This window comes from Lepidochelys olivacea, assembly GCF_965140295.1.
Source record: "Lepidochelys olivacea isolate rLepOli2 genome assembly, chromosome: 8".
Classification (NCBI taxonomy): Eukaryota; Metazoa; Chordata; order Testudines; family Cheloniidae; genus Lepidochelys; species Lepidochelys olivacea.
Window position 1 is genome coordinate 82,351,872 of NC_140418.1, and position 15,614 is coordinate 82,367,485.

General features: G+C 40.6%; 1 protein-coding gene across 1 annotated transcript in view; it reads left to right on the forward strand.

Annotated features, from left to right (window-relative positions):
- Positions 1-4,022, forward strand: part of LOC311524955 (uncharacterized protein) — a gene marked incomplete at its 3' end in the record, with an annotated part of 129,637 nt that extends 125,615 nt beyond the window's left edge. The window contains exon 3 of the mRNA XM_084636626.1: positions 3,890-4,022. Coding sequence (XP_084492752.1) covers positions 3,890-4,022 — 133 coding nt within the window. The remainder of the gene's footprint in view (positions 1-3,889) is intronic.
- Between the last annotated feature and the right edge of the window lie 11,592 nt (positions 4,023-15,614).

Below are 15,614 nucleotides of genomic sequence, written 5' to 3' on the forward strand. Positions count from 1 at the left end.
ATTCTGCCAAAATATGGTTCATTGAAGTTTCTCTGACCAGTTCTGTTCATAGTGCTGTTTTGCCTCAAGTTTGCTTAGAATTACAGTAAAACAGACCAAAAGGAATCTCCATGATAGTTTTGCCCTGTGTATTCAGCAAAGAGAACGGCAGGCATCAGTGAACTGCCACCAGAAGATAAGATGGAGATTTATAGCTAAATTGGCTGTAGTTATGCAAGGCAGTATCTGAGAGCATAGAAGCAAATGCTTCAATATTTCTATACAGATAGCTTGCTAATGTCAGCCAGCAGTCATGGTCTCCACTTCAGTACTGGCCTTTCGACCCCGGGGGGAAATCAGTCTTCTCTTCTGTCAGCACATATTAGTAAGTCAGAGACAAAAAGCAGTAATAGAAATGAGCATAGCACTGACCAATTAATAACTCAAGGGTAAAAACTGTAATGTGACGTAAATTCACTCTATCAGCTCTTCCAAATCATTTCTGTTCTGATTGCTACAAATAATATGACTGTAAGCTTCATTATTACTAACAGGGAGAATTATGAGCAGCCAGAGGCATAATCTGTCTGGACTAGAGACCAGAAAAATATCTCTAGCAGTTTAAAACTTGTTATAATTAGTACCCCAATGACCAAGGCCACTGAAATCAGTTAATACAGATTTCCTGCAGAATCTACAAAATGTACTTTTATCCAAGGATTGTACCACATTCCCCTGAAAACAAACCAAAAATACCCCCTCTAAAATGAAATATTTAATATTCTGTTCATAAATGAAATTACAAAGTGACCTCTCATTTTTTTCATTCCTGCAGTACTATTCAGATACTGAAATGGGAGTGAAATCCAGACTTCTGAGACATACAACCTCCTTTTTTCCCTGTATTTCAAATCTGTAGTATGTATCACAGACTTTAGTTAATGTTTTCTTGTTACGGGTAGAGTCTTTACATTACCCAAAATAATCATTTCTTTTGTGCTTGGATATAAAATATTTTTAAATGAATAGATAATATATTATCCTTGAACATTATTTGCTCTTCAGTAGGTTTACCCATCTTTGTCCTCCCTACTGAAAGGTCATTTGTCTACCAACAAACACCATTTCGGCAATTGAGGTTTGATCTTGCTCTGATTGAAGTCCAAGGGTTATCTGATCAGACTTCAACATACTAGCACACACATGGGTATTGATAGGCTAGGTGGAAAACGACCACTACCCCCACAGGTAAAACACAGAATGGCTTTGCAGTAGCATGCCCTCCCACCATCTGTAACGCTCTTTTGAGATCCTAACCCCATGTGTGTTCGCTCCACTTGTAGTATTTCTGTCTCACTACCCACCTACAAACACCGAAATGCATCTTCCCCTTTCACTTTGAGCTGGCTCTTCCCTCCTCAAGGAGAGAAAGGGTTTGACGTCCACATCCTTCCTACAGTCCAATCCTTACACTTCTTTTAATGACAAGAAATTGGATTGTCATGTCTAATATCCATTGCCCTAAAGAAGAGAGGAAACAAGTGAGGGGGTGCTTTTCATGGCTTACTCTTTGTCCTCCAATGAAGAAGAAATTTTGTCAACACTAGGCAACACTTCTCAGGCCGTGCTTTTCTCCACTGCAAGACACAGGCCTTTTCTCACTAGAAGTGTGAGTCTCATTCTGAACTGAGCCTAAGCAAACATGGGGTGGGGGGAATTATCTGAATCAGAATGAGATAAGGAAAACATAGGTGCAGAAATAATCTAATTTAATTTTAATCTTTGATTTTAGACAATACTGTTTAAATGGGTGAAAGAAGCACCAATACAGTAAGGAGTGCTCACTGCCACAGTTTGTCAACAGCACTGAGGGCCTCACAGTTCGTCTCCTCCCATTATCCCAGAGTCAAAGTCTATCAGTCACAGACTTTAAAAAGAAGGTATCGTGCTTTAAGCATTGCACCAGAATGTCAATGTCTCATGGAGTTTGAACTTAAGGAAAAAATATAAAACCTACATGCTGTGTATTTATTTACATTTGTGAAATACTAGGCTAAATCCCTTTGAAGCAGAATCAGTTTAAAAGACAGAGCTCTGGTGCAATTTACCCATTTTATACAGGAAGGACAAAAGCAAGCCTCTAACAACTGTGCATTATTTTGATACAAAATGCTTTTGAAGAATAATGTCTATCAATGTACAATCAGAATGGATTCCAAATAAGCCAGCTTGTTATTCTGTTTCTGTAGAGCACATCAGGCTCGTTATTCTGTGTCCGAGAGAGAGAATCATTTGGAGGCAGGCATTTCCCTGGCTGATATTTTGATTTGCACAAAAGTTCAAGGGGAAGAAAAAAAAAACACCAAAACCACTTTGTCCCTGGCTGCGTGTGGTGAAGATGGAGCCCACGTATATGCTCTGTGTTTTCTATATGGGGCTTTGAATTATGACAGCAGCATAGCATGGACATTCACTGCTGAATACTTAATTCTGTACCCTTGCCAACTGTGAATCATCATGGCTGTGATTGCTTTAAGAAGCTGCCTGATGGTGAAGAAGTAGAAACATAAACTTCCCTGCCCAACCCTGCACTGGTGAGCAATAACAAATCCACTCTGAACCATTGCCTAGCAACCACTCTACGCATGGAAGGCTGGCGTCTCGTTAGGCAGCCCTGCTGGATATGCTTCTTCTGCTGTAGCATAGAGCGCTAAGCAATGTGAAGATGCACGTGCATGCACACACAGACTATGGTGAACAGCAGTGAGGCAGGGCTGTCTAAGCACTGTTGGGAACCCTGAGAACAGAAGATTATGTCCTCTGATTTAGACTGCCATGCCACTGCTGGTAGATACAGCATGGACCTAGAGATGTCTGGGAAGAGAATACTGAGAGGGATACATGATAACTATTTCCAAGTACATAGGAGATTGTTACAAGGAGGAAGGAGAAAAATTGTTCTCAACCTCTGAGGATAGAACAAGAAGCAATGGGCTTAAATTGCCTCAGGCTGGCCGCTGCTTCCCACAGCTCCCATTGGCCATAAATGGCGAACTGCAGCCACTGAGAGCTGCGGGGGAGCTGTGCCTGGGATGGTCAATGTAAACAAAATGTCTTGCGGCCCGCCAGCGATTACCCTGATGGGCCGTGTGCCAAAGGTTGCCAACCCCTGGTCTAGATAATACTTAGTCCTGCCATGATTTCATGGGACTGGACTAGATGATCTCTTGAGGTCCCTTCTAGTCCTATGATTCTATGATGATAATAAGGGTAGTTATTCATAATCACTTTTGCTTACCTTGTTAAATTGCTATAAGACCATAATGTAACCATCAAACGTTTCCAGCACACAAACTATATGTCTGTCGATGTTGGTTTACCTACATGCACCTAAAGTTTGGGTAGTAGTTGGATTAATTATCTATTTTTGAAAATTGTTTGAAATACAGGGGATGGAAACTCTGGCAATTTAGCCCTCTTTGGCAACTCTGACATTATAAGGTCCCTACTTGTAATCATAAGGCACAGAGGATCCTGATCCAAAACCCTGCTAAGCCCATGTGAACTACACAATCTCAGAAACTGAGACAACCATCTGTGGGATGCTTATTGCATTATGGAATATAGACGTAAAACTTTCCACACCATCTTTGTTGGGGATTTGTCCTATGTAGGGTTATTAGTGATAATTTTCATACTCAGTTAAGTATTTGGAAGCTGGGGGGATGGTCGGAAGAGTAAGGATAGGCTGCCTATGCCTATCCCCCTGGGAGCATAAGAGAGTTTTAGCTATGTTTAGTTAAAAGTGTTCTTTCAAGCCTGATAGCAGATGGCATCAGTCCCAGCATTGCCAAGTACATATATGTTCATATGTTGCTATAATTTGTATTGTTTTTTCTTTTTGTTATAGGGGCTTCTGTAGACCTCAGGCTACACTTGATACAACAAAAGATTTTATTCCAAATGTTTTGGACACTACAGAGGTTGAACAAGATAAAGGCCTGATGCTTGTTGGTGCTGTAAAAAGCAAAAAGGAACTCTGATATATACTATGGGACTATACAACAGTCAAGCTATGGAAAGTGGTGGACACCAGAGTTAATATAGCAGCCAAATCTCAGCCAAAAAGTATATCCTAGGTTATTTACCTTCTAATCTGGGTTTAACTCTGCTACAAAGATTTTAATTCTTGAGGGCTGCTCATCAAGCACATGGTTTTACAAAAATGGAAGAACAGATAATGTTCAGAAAATAGCAGTGGTATTCAGACCTATCTTAGCAACCAAAGAACGAATAGCTTATTACGGTAGCGAGCATTTTTATGAATGAAGAAATGTAGACCCCATTTCTAGGTACACATGGAGAAAACTGTCAAGACTGTTCAAAGGATAGCAGACCTTCATTCCTCCTAACCCCTTCTTTTTTTCCTTCCCTACCCCAACCCACCTCCTTTTCTTCTCTGCCTATACACATACCTATTTAATTTAATTGGGGATTTAATAGGGGATTTGTCCTGCTTTGAGCAGGGGGTTGGACTAGATGACCTCCTGAGGTCCCTTCCAACCCTGATATTCTATGATTCTATGATTCTAGTCCAATTTTATTACTGTTATCCCCACCTTAACATGGTATGCCTAGGTAGTATTTTCTGGTTTTACATTGTCTGGTCTTGCACCTTTGACAAGTTGTAAAATTGCATCATTGCGTAATTCTGTTGGAGATCCTGTGAAGCATGCAGTATTTGGCAACAAAACCAACCTGTAAGTCATTTACCTTTTTGTACTGTCCATTGTATCTTTATGAAAATCAATAAAAAATTAATCCCTCTCTCTCCTCCCCCAGAAAAAAAACCTACCTTTTTTCTTTGAGTTCCTGCATGATCTTTATATTCTTTTAGCTTCTGTTTTTTTGTTTTTTTTCTGGCCTACTTAGGTCTAACTGCTGTTTGTGTTTTCTGAAGTCTCTAACCATTTAACTTCCCCCAGCTCTTGTTTCCCTGGTGTATTCTTGTTTTACGCCTATTTTGCTCTGAAGTCTCCTGCTGCTTAGCTTCCCCTAGCTGTTGCTTTTCTGGCTTATTTTTGTCTCACTGCTATTTGCAGTATCTGTGAAAAGTCCCATACTGTTTAACTTTCTAATAGTGGTTGTTCCTTGACTTATTTTTTCCACTTCTTGAATTTGCTGTAAAAAGTCTCCTGCTGTTTAGCTTCCTCTAACTGTTGCTTCTATAGACCACTCATCTCTAAGTCTCTGGACCAAATTCTAAGGTGAGCCTCTTAATATATGTATGACACCAGTTTAGACTCTTTTAGACTACTATCTTTCTGACTTAGGCCTGGTCTACACTGGGGGGGGGGGAGCGCAGGGGGGAATCGATCTAAGTTACGCAACTTCAGCTACGTGAATAAGCTCTGTCAAGCTTTCTTACAACTACAATACCCACCTGCAGAAGTAAAGAAACAGATTGATAGAGCCAGAAGAGTTCCCAGAAGTTACCTACTACAGGACAGGCCTAACAAAGAAAATAACAGAACGCCACTAGCCGTCACCTTCAGCCCCCAACTAAAACCCCTCCAACGCATTATTAAGGATCTACAACCTATCCTAAAGGATGACCCAACACTCTCACAAATCTTGGGAGACAGGCCAGTCCTTGCCTACAGACAGCCCCGCAACCTGAAGCAAATACTCACCAACAACCACATACCACACAACAGAACCACTAACCCAGGAACTTATCCTTGCAGCAAAGCCCATTGCCAATTGTGCCCACATATCTATTCAGGGGACACCATCACAGGGCCTAATAACATCAGCCACACTATCAGAGGCTCGTTCACCTGCACATCCACCAATGTGATATATGCCATCATGTGCCAGCAATGCCCCTCTGCCATGTACATTGGTCAAACTGGACAGTCTCTACGTAAAAGAATAAATGGACACAAATCAGATGTCAAGAATTATAACATTCATAAACCAGTCGGAGAACACTTCAATCTCTCTGGTCACGCAATCACAGACATGAAGGTCGCTATCTTAAAACAAAAAAACTTCAAATCCAGACTCCAGCGAGAAACTGCTGAATTGGAATTCATTTGCAAATTGGATACTATTAATTTAGGCTTAAATAGAGACTTGGAGTGGCTAAGTCATTATGCAGGGTAGCCTGTTTCCTCTTGTTTCCCCCCCCCCCCCAGATGTTCTGGTTTAACTTGGATTTAAACTTGAAGAGTGGTCAGTTTGGATGAGCTATTACCAGCAGGAGAGTGAGTTTGTGTGTGTATGGGGGTGGGGGGGATGTGAGAAAACCTGGATTTGTGCAGGAAATAGCCCAACTTGATTGTCATGCACATTGTGTAAAGAGTTGTCACTTTGGATGGGCTATCACCAGCAGGAGAGTGAATTTGTGTGGGGGGGTGGAGGGTGAGAAAACCTGGATTTGTGCTGGAAATGGCCCACCTGATGATCACTTTAGATAAGCTATTACCAGCAGGACAGTGGGGTGGGAGGAGGTATTGGTTCATATTCTCTCTGTATATATAAAGTCTGCTGCAGTTTCCACGATATGCATCTGATGAAGTGAGCTGTAGCTCACGAAAGCTTATGCTCTAATAAATTGGTTAGTCTCTAAGGTGCCACAAGTACTCCTTTTCTTGTAGCTGAAGTCGACGTACTTAGATCTACTCACCGCGGTGTCTTCACTGTGGTGAGTTCACTGCTGATGCTCCCCCGTCAACTCCACCTGCACCTCTTGCCCTGGTGGAGTACCGGAGTTGGTGGGAGAGCTCTTGGGGGTGGATTTATCACTTCTAGTCTAGACCCCAGCTGGATCGATCACTGCCCACCAATCCGTCGGGTAGTATAGACATACCCTTAGATTCATGCCCACTAGTTATATGCCTCAGTATGTGTCAGATCTGAATCTGGCCCACTGAATTTAAATTTGTGTAACATCAAAAGAGGGACCAAAAGGGAAGTGTAGAAAGAAAAAAATCTAAAAGGATATAAGACGGTGTGACTTAAATTAGTTTCCATGCATTCTTTCATCCACTACTTTCATTTATACCTTCTAACACCTTGTCCTGGTGTGTAAACTGTACCTATTTATGCTCACTGGCACTTAGTAAGTTGGATGTAAGAAGGTCTAAATGAATCTGGCTGTAAAAGAGAATAGATTACAATATGCTATGAATAGCAAACGCTGTTCATGGGGTTTTTTTCTGTCCACACGGGCAAGAAAGAAACATTGTCATGACATAGTTTAGCTTAACAAACAGAAGGTTAAGGCGTGACTTGATTACAGTCTATAAGTATCCACAGGGGGATAAATATTTTAAAATGGGCTCTTCAATCTAGCAGAGAAAGATATAACATGATCAAATGGCTGGAAGTTGAAGCAAGACAAATTCAGACTGGAAATAAGGTGTAAATTTTTGTCGGTAAGAGTAATTAACCATTGGAACAATTTATCAAGAGTCATGGTGGATTCTCCATCACTGACAATTTGTAAATCGAGATCTGATGTTTTTCTAGAAGATCTGCTCTAGGACTTTGGGGAAGTCCTATGGCCTGTGCTGTACAGGAGGTCAGCCTGCATGATCACAATGGTCCTTTCTGGCCTTGGAATCTATGAATAGTTGCACTGTACCTGTGATTCACAATTGTATTTGAACATGATTCTTTTCATAGCAGAGGTAGGGGTGTATGTGTGAGTGAGAAACTATCTTGTTGGCTTCAGTTAGAACTAGTTGAAGAATAGTAAGAAGACTCACAAAAATTACTAAGAAGATCTGTTTTCAAAAATTTTCACAGTGTGATTTCTTAAGGTTTTTATTTTAACTTTTAATGCAAACATTACAATACAAAAGATGAACATTATAAACTTTACATTACCATCTGCATCATATAGCATAGCATTAACATACATATGCAAAATCATTTTTAAAAATCAATATCATGCTATAAAATCAAATAAATTAATACTTTGCAGTTAATGGGGGTACAACATGGGCAAGGCAGGGAAGGGAAGTGTGAAAGGATGGGTAAGAGTCAAGGGGGAAGAGGTCTAGACTGGCCACAAGGCCCTGGGGTGTTCCTCAGTCAAATGTTTCCAAAAATGGAACCCGGATTTCTTTAAACTCATATAGTTGATCCCTGTGGGGGAAGGTGGTCCCTCCTTTAGCTGCTAAGTCAAAGAGGTCAGAATACCCTTGTTTTTGTGCATGGATTTACTGTGCATGGATTTACTTTTCCATATCTAAAATCATTCACTGTATGATCATGGCTTCTCTCAGAAACTATGAAAGCTGTACTGATGAGAGGCTGAAATTTGTGGGTAAATATCCTAATATGTAGTTCTCAACCAATGTTTGATGCTAAAGCCCAAAATCATTTTAATTCTAGTGCCAACTTCTTTCCACAGATGTTTAACCAGAGGACATTCCCACAACATGTGCAGAAGGGTGCCATTATCTTTACCACAGTGCCTCTGTGTACTTGAAGGAAGAGCTTTAATCTTACATAGGCTTTGCAGTATCCAATACATTCTAAATATTTTGTTAAATTAAACAGAAATGTAAATCTATAGAAGCATGTCTTGAACTGTGTAATACAACTGACCACTGAAGATGCTCCAGCTCTTTTTCCTAGGCTTTAGTAATATCTTCAAGAATCAAAGTCCTTTTTCATGAAAAAGGATGGATGACATGACTCTAGGGAGTTTGTGGAGTGTGTCTACTACACTCTGTACTTCAGAAGCGTAAGGCAGTCCCAGGGTGTCCAGCCCAAAGTGATAGGTCAATAAATATGTCCGCAGTATGTGTTGCTATTTTGCTGTGGCTGTGGGATTATACTAATGTTAGGACTGGGAATGGAACTATCCCCCCATTGTCAACCAGCTGAGACTCTAATAAAGTCTAATAAAGTCTAAACACTTACGTATTTGCCAGCACCCAGGACTAATGCTGCCCCATTATTAGGCATTGAATAGAACACTTTTAACTAAGCGCAGCTAAACCGGTCTTACATTCTGGTGGGACAGGCCTCGGCAGCCTGCTGCTGCCCTGGGTCCCCCCAGAATCCAAAACCTGAAATGGATATGAAAAATGTTCCAAATAACAACTCCATCTGGAATACATTCCCAACGTGCATTTTTCAGATGGGTATGTCAGTCTATGAAATCATGTAGGATGCATGGGCTCAGCTAGGTTCTAATCAGGGTAATCTCTGCCTTGTGATTACAAATAGGTTCTTGTAATGTCAGAGTTCCCATCCCCATTTTTAAATCATTTTCAGACAATCAATAATTCAAAAATTATTACCCCAATCCTAAGTACATGCAGGAATACCAGCATCCCTAGACACACAGGGTGCATACTAATCATATTTGATGGTTGGATTATGGTCTTGCAGCAAGATAAGTAAATGCTATGATGGATAGTTGTCTCTAGGTCCATGCCACAGGTTCCCACCAATGATAGTATGGCATGGTTTAAGTTAGAGGGCATCCTCTTCTGGATTGAAAATCATTACTGGGGGGTGGGAGGGTTGCCCCAATGAAGCTCTCATTTTCCCTTGCCTGGGATAGAATGGTTTCTTTTGTTCTGAACCTGAGCAACTCGATTATCAGGGCTCTGGGTTTATCCCTAGGGCAGGCCTTGGAGCCGGGAGCCTGCAGACATGTTTTTGAGCAGAGTCAGCAGAGTCTCACTGTCCTTGGTGGTGGACATCTTGGCTGGGGGGTTTCTCTCCTTTTCTGAATTTACATGTCCAAGAGGAGCTTGCTAATGCTATTGATCCCCCCTCCTGGCATCAGCATAGTTTAGGTGATCACTGTGCCATGTTCTGAGGCCTCCTCTCCACAAAACATACTCTCCATTTTAAAGTGTTCTGGTTTTTCAGTGGAAAAAGGTTAAACTGAGAATTATTCCATTTTCTGTGCCACTCGCCCCCCCCCCCCCACCATACTCTTTCAATGGCAATATGAAAATTAGGGAGAAAGGTGCTGAAAGGGGGAGAGCGCGGGAAAAGGGGAAATCCCAAAAACAAAATAAAATGTTTTTGTTGAGAAATCAGAAAAAGTCTCCCAAAAATGTTTTAAAAGGACAATTTTCATTGGAATAAAAAAGAACAATGAAAAATTTCAACCAGTTTAACTGGTGATAGATCTGGTTACTGAGCCTGTTGTCAGCAGTGCAGAAAAATACCAAAGATATTTTGGAGAAGTGAGTGAAAGTATAGGTTGGAAACAAGGCTGCAGCTGTTAATGATGATGTTGGCTCCTGGGAGATTGTAGGAAGAGGTACAGGAAGCTGATTTTGTAGTTGTCTATAATTTACTAATGTAAGAACAATTCATTGGCTCCACAATTCGGGCCTACCCTTTGTGATGCTAAAATTGGAAGGTAAGTAATGTATGCCTGAAGCAATCACAAAGATTATTTGCATAATCAATGTGGCACTGAATCCAGCCTATGAAATAGAGGCCTTTACTCCTTGCAACTAACAGCAGAAATGAATCTACACTTCCAAAGATGAATTATTTAGCTGTCAAGATTTTTGACAGCATCACAAGTAAAATGTGTATATATTTTCTTGATAAAGGGACAACCACATGTACAAATGCAGTTACGGCTTGAAAGCGTATTCTTAACTATTGAAAAGGTCTTTGAGTGAGAAAATTGTGTGGCTTTCAATTTTAATAATGCCCCAGCAAAGCATGAAGCAAGAAACTCAAATCATTCAGAAAACCTCAAATTTCTTATAGCCTTAAGTGTCAAGGACATTTATTGTGCCCTTGATAAACACAAGCAACTCTCATTGACATCAATGCGTATTCCATGCACAGATCAACAAAAGTATTTTCCCTTGCCCTGCCAGTTCCTCTGTTTGTGAGCAAAAGCAATGGGAAAAGGTCACATAAAGTAAGCCACAGCAGATGTTGAATATTTTTTCTGGTTTCAAGAACCTTATTTTTTTCTGATGCAGTTTTGCTGTTTTTCCATCAAGAAAATAGTTCTTCGCTAAAAGCAAGAACTTGAGCTGCCCAAAGGAAGTGGATCTTACAGTTGGGTGTGAGGGAAGAGTTCAGAGCACTAATGAGATAGGTGCCCAACTCCCATAGACTTTCAATGGGAGCTGCATACTCAGCCACCTTTTGTGCCTTTGAAAATACACCCCTACAAAATCATATTTCACTTGCTCTGATGTTTCATGGGCTGAACATGAGCCAGGTGATTAGCAGAGTTAAAGGAAGAAGGGGGAGTACTGTAAGCCTCAAAAATAGGAATAGGTGAATGTGGTATGGTAGCCATGTAAGAGACAGAGGAAATGAAAGAGCAGTGGGTCCAGGGCTCTTGGTTGGGCCTACTGAGGGTGGAAATTGCAAAAGGGCTTAGATCACTGTAGGTTATTTGCACGCTGCTTGCAATTATAAAAGCCTCACAGAGGCAGTTGGGGAGAGTGTGCCAGCAGGGGCTCTAACTAGAGAGGCAGTCCTCAGGAGCATTCTATCAAAAACATTTCCCTAGGCATTTCGCTTAGCAAGGGCTTTAGCTAGAGAGGAACTCCCCAAAGCATTTTGTCTTGCAGGAATTTTACTACGGAGGTGCTCCTCCAAGGCTTTTTTATTATTATTTCCCCCTAGTAGAAGGATTTATTCATGGCATAACTTTTTCTGGTGAACATTAAAGGTTATTTTGTGTTTTCAATAAACCCCTCAGAGAATGATCTTAATCTTGGGACTGTCTGTGACAGTGAAATAGTTCAGGCAAAATAAAGATCATCTTTTAAAAAGATGAACATCCATATCACCTAAACCTCTGCACCTCTGCAAACCCATACTTGAAGTGCATCTTTCTGAAGGGTTTGAAATGCATGGTTATTTTGAGTGACTTCTTTTATGTGGACCTTGGTGCTAGAAACAGCAGTTCCAAGGTTAAATCAGAGAGAGTTATCAAAGTCAAATTATTACACAATTGTTCTAGGTGGCTACAAGCATCTCTGTTATGTTGCACTTAGCTGAATCAAACCAAACAGTGTAGAATCACAACATTAGAAAAAAGTTGGCTTAAATAGGAGTTGCACCCACTGATGATAGAACTGAATTTGGCCCCTTGGTCAAACCATGTATCCTATATGTAACAAAATAACCATAACTACATAAAATGCTTGACATTTGTCTCTGCTCAGAAAATGGACTAAGTAAAACATCACTTTATTTGACAAATGTCTTCCTTATGGGTATTCCAAGCCAGATTCACTGGCTTTAATGTCAAAAACTACTTTATGCTGCTTTTAACTCCTCCTATCCTTCCAGAGCCAACACAGCTGGATTCTATTTTTTTTTTTTTTAGGCATCATCAACAAAGTTGTTTACTAAATCCCAATTAGTTACACCTGTGCAAAATCAATGGATTTGATGTGGAAGCCACTGAACATCGTGAAGCCTGGTACACTTTCAATGTCCTTCTTACACTCAATTTTCAAAGTGGAATCACACTTTTTTTTAAAAAGCAGAGGATACAAAAAAAGAAAAGAGAAAAGAAAATCTAAAAGCTACATCAGTTGCTTAAAAGACAAAGTAACCCCTGTAATTGGAATAGTAGGTTTCAGGGTAGCAGCCGTGTTAGTCTGTATTTGCAAAAAGAAAAGGAGGACTTGTGGCACCTTAGAGACTAACCAATTTATTTGAGCATAAGCTTTCGTGAGCTACAGCTCACTTCATCGGATGCAAATAAATTGGTTAGTCTCTAAGGTGCCACAAGTACTCCTTTTCTTTATGGAATAGTACTATTTCCTTTATCTTACATTTACAGAGATTATGTCACTATACCATGTTGCAGCAAAGGTTGCGACAGCTGGAAACAAATTGCTGTCACTAGTAAGCGTTTGGTCAAATAATAAAATGTCTACGGTGTGAGGTATGTGCTCTGCCATGGCAGTATAGACCTGTCTATACTGCAGCTTGGAGCAAGTCTTCCAGCCTGGGTATATAGACTTGCACTAGTGGGGCTCAATCTATCATGTTAAAAATAGCTGTGTGGATATTGTGGCTCAGGCTGTCAAGTCTAGGAGTTTGGGTGGGCGTCAGTACCCAAGCCACAACATCTACAGTACTCCTTGTAGTGCATTCGCTTGAGCCCTGCTCGCACCAGTCTGTGGCACAGTTGTGGCACTTTAGGCATTTGAAAGGCAGAGCTGACAGCTGTGTCTAATGACAAGGGAAGCCATAAGCAATTAAGGCCTGCTATGGTTTGAAGCTGTGTTTTTGGGGAGGAGGAGGAGATGTCTTCCTAAAAAGACAGAAAAGGTAAGGGCTGGATACGGGTTCTCCTTTGTCTTTGGTACTATGGTGCCCCTTTACCAGGAGGAGGAGGATTTGGTCGGTCTGATTAAGTCATACTGCTAAAAAGGTAGCTGTGTGCTAATATGTATCTCTTAGAAGGAAAACTATTTGAGGGGTGGCCTTATTTTTCCCCCTTGGGTTTGCTTGGCTTTTCTACCCTGGCTTAAAAGGGTTGATGAGTCTGTGCTTGACCTTTACATGGTCCTGTTTGTTGTACATTGAAAGACTGTCATTGTGATGTTGATACTTGCATATGCTAAGGAAGAACAGTGATGTGTGAGCCTGAAAAGTGTCCAAAAGTTCAGGGACTAAATTCTCCTGTTCGTATTCAGGTCTTCTTCTATTCTTACTTGGGCAAATAACCCATTGAGTTAATGGGAGCTTCCCTTACTGACAAAGGGGACGTAGGTCCATGGGCAAGTGTCAAACCTGGCCTGACAGATTTGACACATTAAAAACCAACCTTGAAAATGTCCACTTTAACAGTAGGCTTGTTTCTGAATTCTGCCTGTTTAATAATGTCAGATATTGGTCAATGGCGTTCCCTGTTGCAACATCACCATTTTGTCTTCTGCAAAACAAACACTAGATAAACCAGCAAAGAAAGTATTGTGGGAAGGGGAAACGGTTTCTTTAAAAATTATTAAAATCAGTCTCCTAATGAACAGGATAGGTTTTTCCTTAGGGAACCCTTAAATGACATGTAAAGCTTGTGAGTTACCCCCTCCCAGGTGATCACTAAGAACAAGAACTGTTCTTAAAGGCTTTTTAAAAGATTTTTGTCAATAACTGCAGCATTTAACATCCACTTAAAAACAACTCCCTTTGCACATGCTACTTACAATCACTGTGGGGTGCCTGTATTATTGTGACAGTATAGCCTACCAGAGAGAGTAACTAAAGCTGTACAAAATCTTTTTTAGTAATACATGGTATTGGTGAACCTAGACTTTAAGGTTCAGTTTGGCTAGGTTTGTGTGAGCCTGTAAGCTAACAAGAGGCTGAAAACTGCAGGCAAATCATGAATGAACTCTAGTAAAATGTACTGGGTGCATTCCAGGGGTAGGCAGAAAGGGCAAGTACACTGCAACTCTCTCTCCACTCACTGGAAATTTTTGGGGGAGGTGGGTGGCCAGATGGCCCCTTCCCCTTTATTTCTCATTGTAAGAATGGAACTCAAAATAATTGCTCTCTGAAGTGTTTGGATATTTTATTTCTTTAGCTTGGTAAAGATGTATTATAGTGAGATTTCTAGCCCCGTTTTGCAGACAAAGGGCTGGATTGTTCAGATAAGGCCTGAACAACTATTTGAAAGTTTGGATTATCATCTGAACCAAACCTAATCTACAAATCTCCTGAGGTTTACCCATCCCCAATACTCAGGTGGTTAGTTAGCAGAATAGGTGTTGATGTTGTCAGAGCAAGCAAAAGATGAGTCCTATTTTCCTCTTCTGAGTTGCTCTTGAGATTTAAATCATTACTTTTTTCCGTGGAAAATTACTGTTAATAACAGTCTTTTCCAGCAATCTTTTAACCCAGCCAATCTTAACTCTTCAAATAAGGCAACCATGAACCCTTATCTTACCAATAAGGGTCTAACTCTCAAATATATTTCTAACATACACCAGGTTCTCCTTCGAATGATGCTGGTCATGTGGTGTGGGAGTTCTTTTTTTGTTTTGCTTTTTGTGTGATTTAAAGCCTTTTCCAGAATAATGGGTCACTGATCCGTAGACCATTAACCCATTGCAGCCTCTCTTTGATGTCGGGCAGGTCCACTGGTTGCATTGCCATCCTCACAATAGTGGTTACCCTGACTCTGTGAAAATCTTTTGCGTCATCTACCATGATAATGAGCCAACTGAAAACTAGTGTTGGGTGAAATGCAAAATGTTTAGCCTCTGTGTTTAGTTGAACTCATGCCTCTTGGAATGTGCTAAATTTGGCTGGAATTCTCACAATAAGTTTCCTTCTGAATTGTGTGTGTCTCATGCTTCTCATCTTGTCTGGAAATACCATGGGAACAACTTTTGTCGTGGTGTAATTTTAAGAACGTCTGGTCACAATCCTCGCTGAAATCTGGATGTAGGAAGGCATGTGTTTGTATAATATGTAAAATATATCACTGCAGGACCAAAACATTTAAATTTGTTTCGTTCTAAATATGGGTATAATTTCAGCACAACTCTAACCTGATCTCATGCTGACTGAAAATTCAGGCAAGATCACCACATCCAATCTCTATTGCTTCCTTTAACTCTTCTATTTAGAAAACCATTGATTTATGT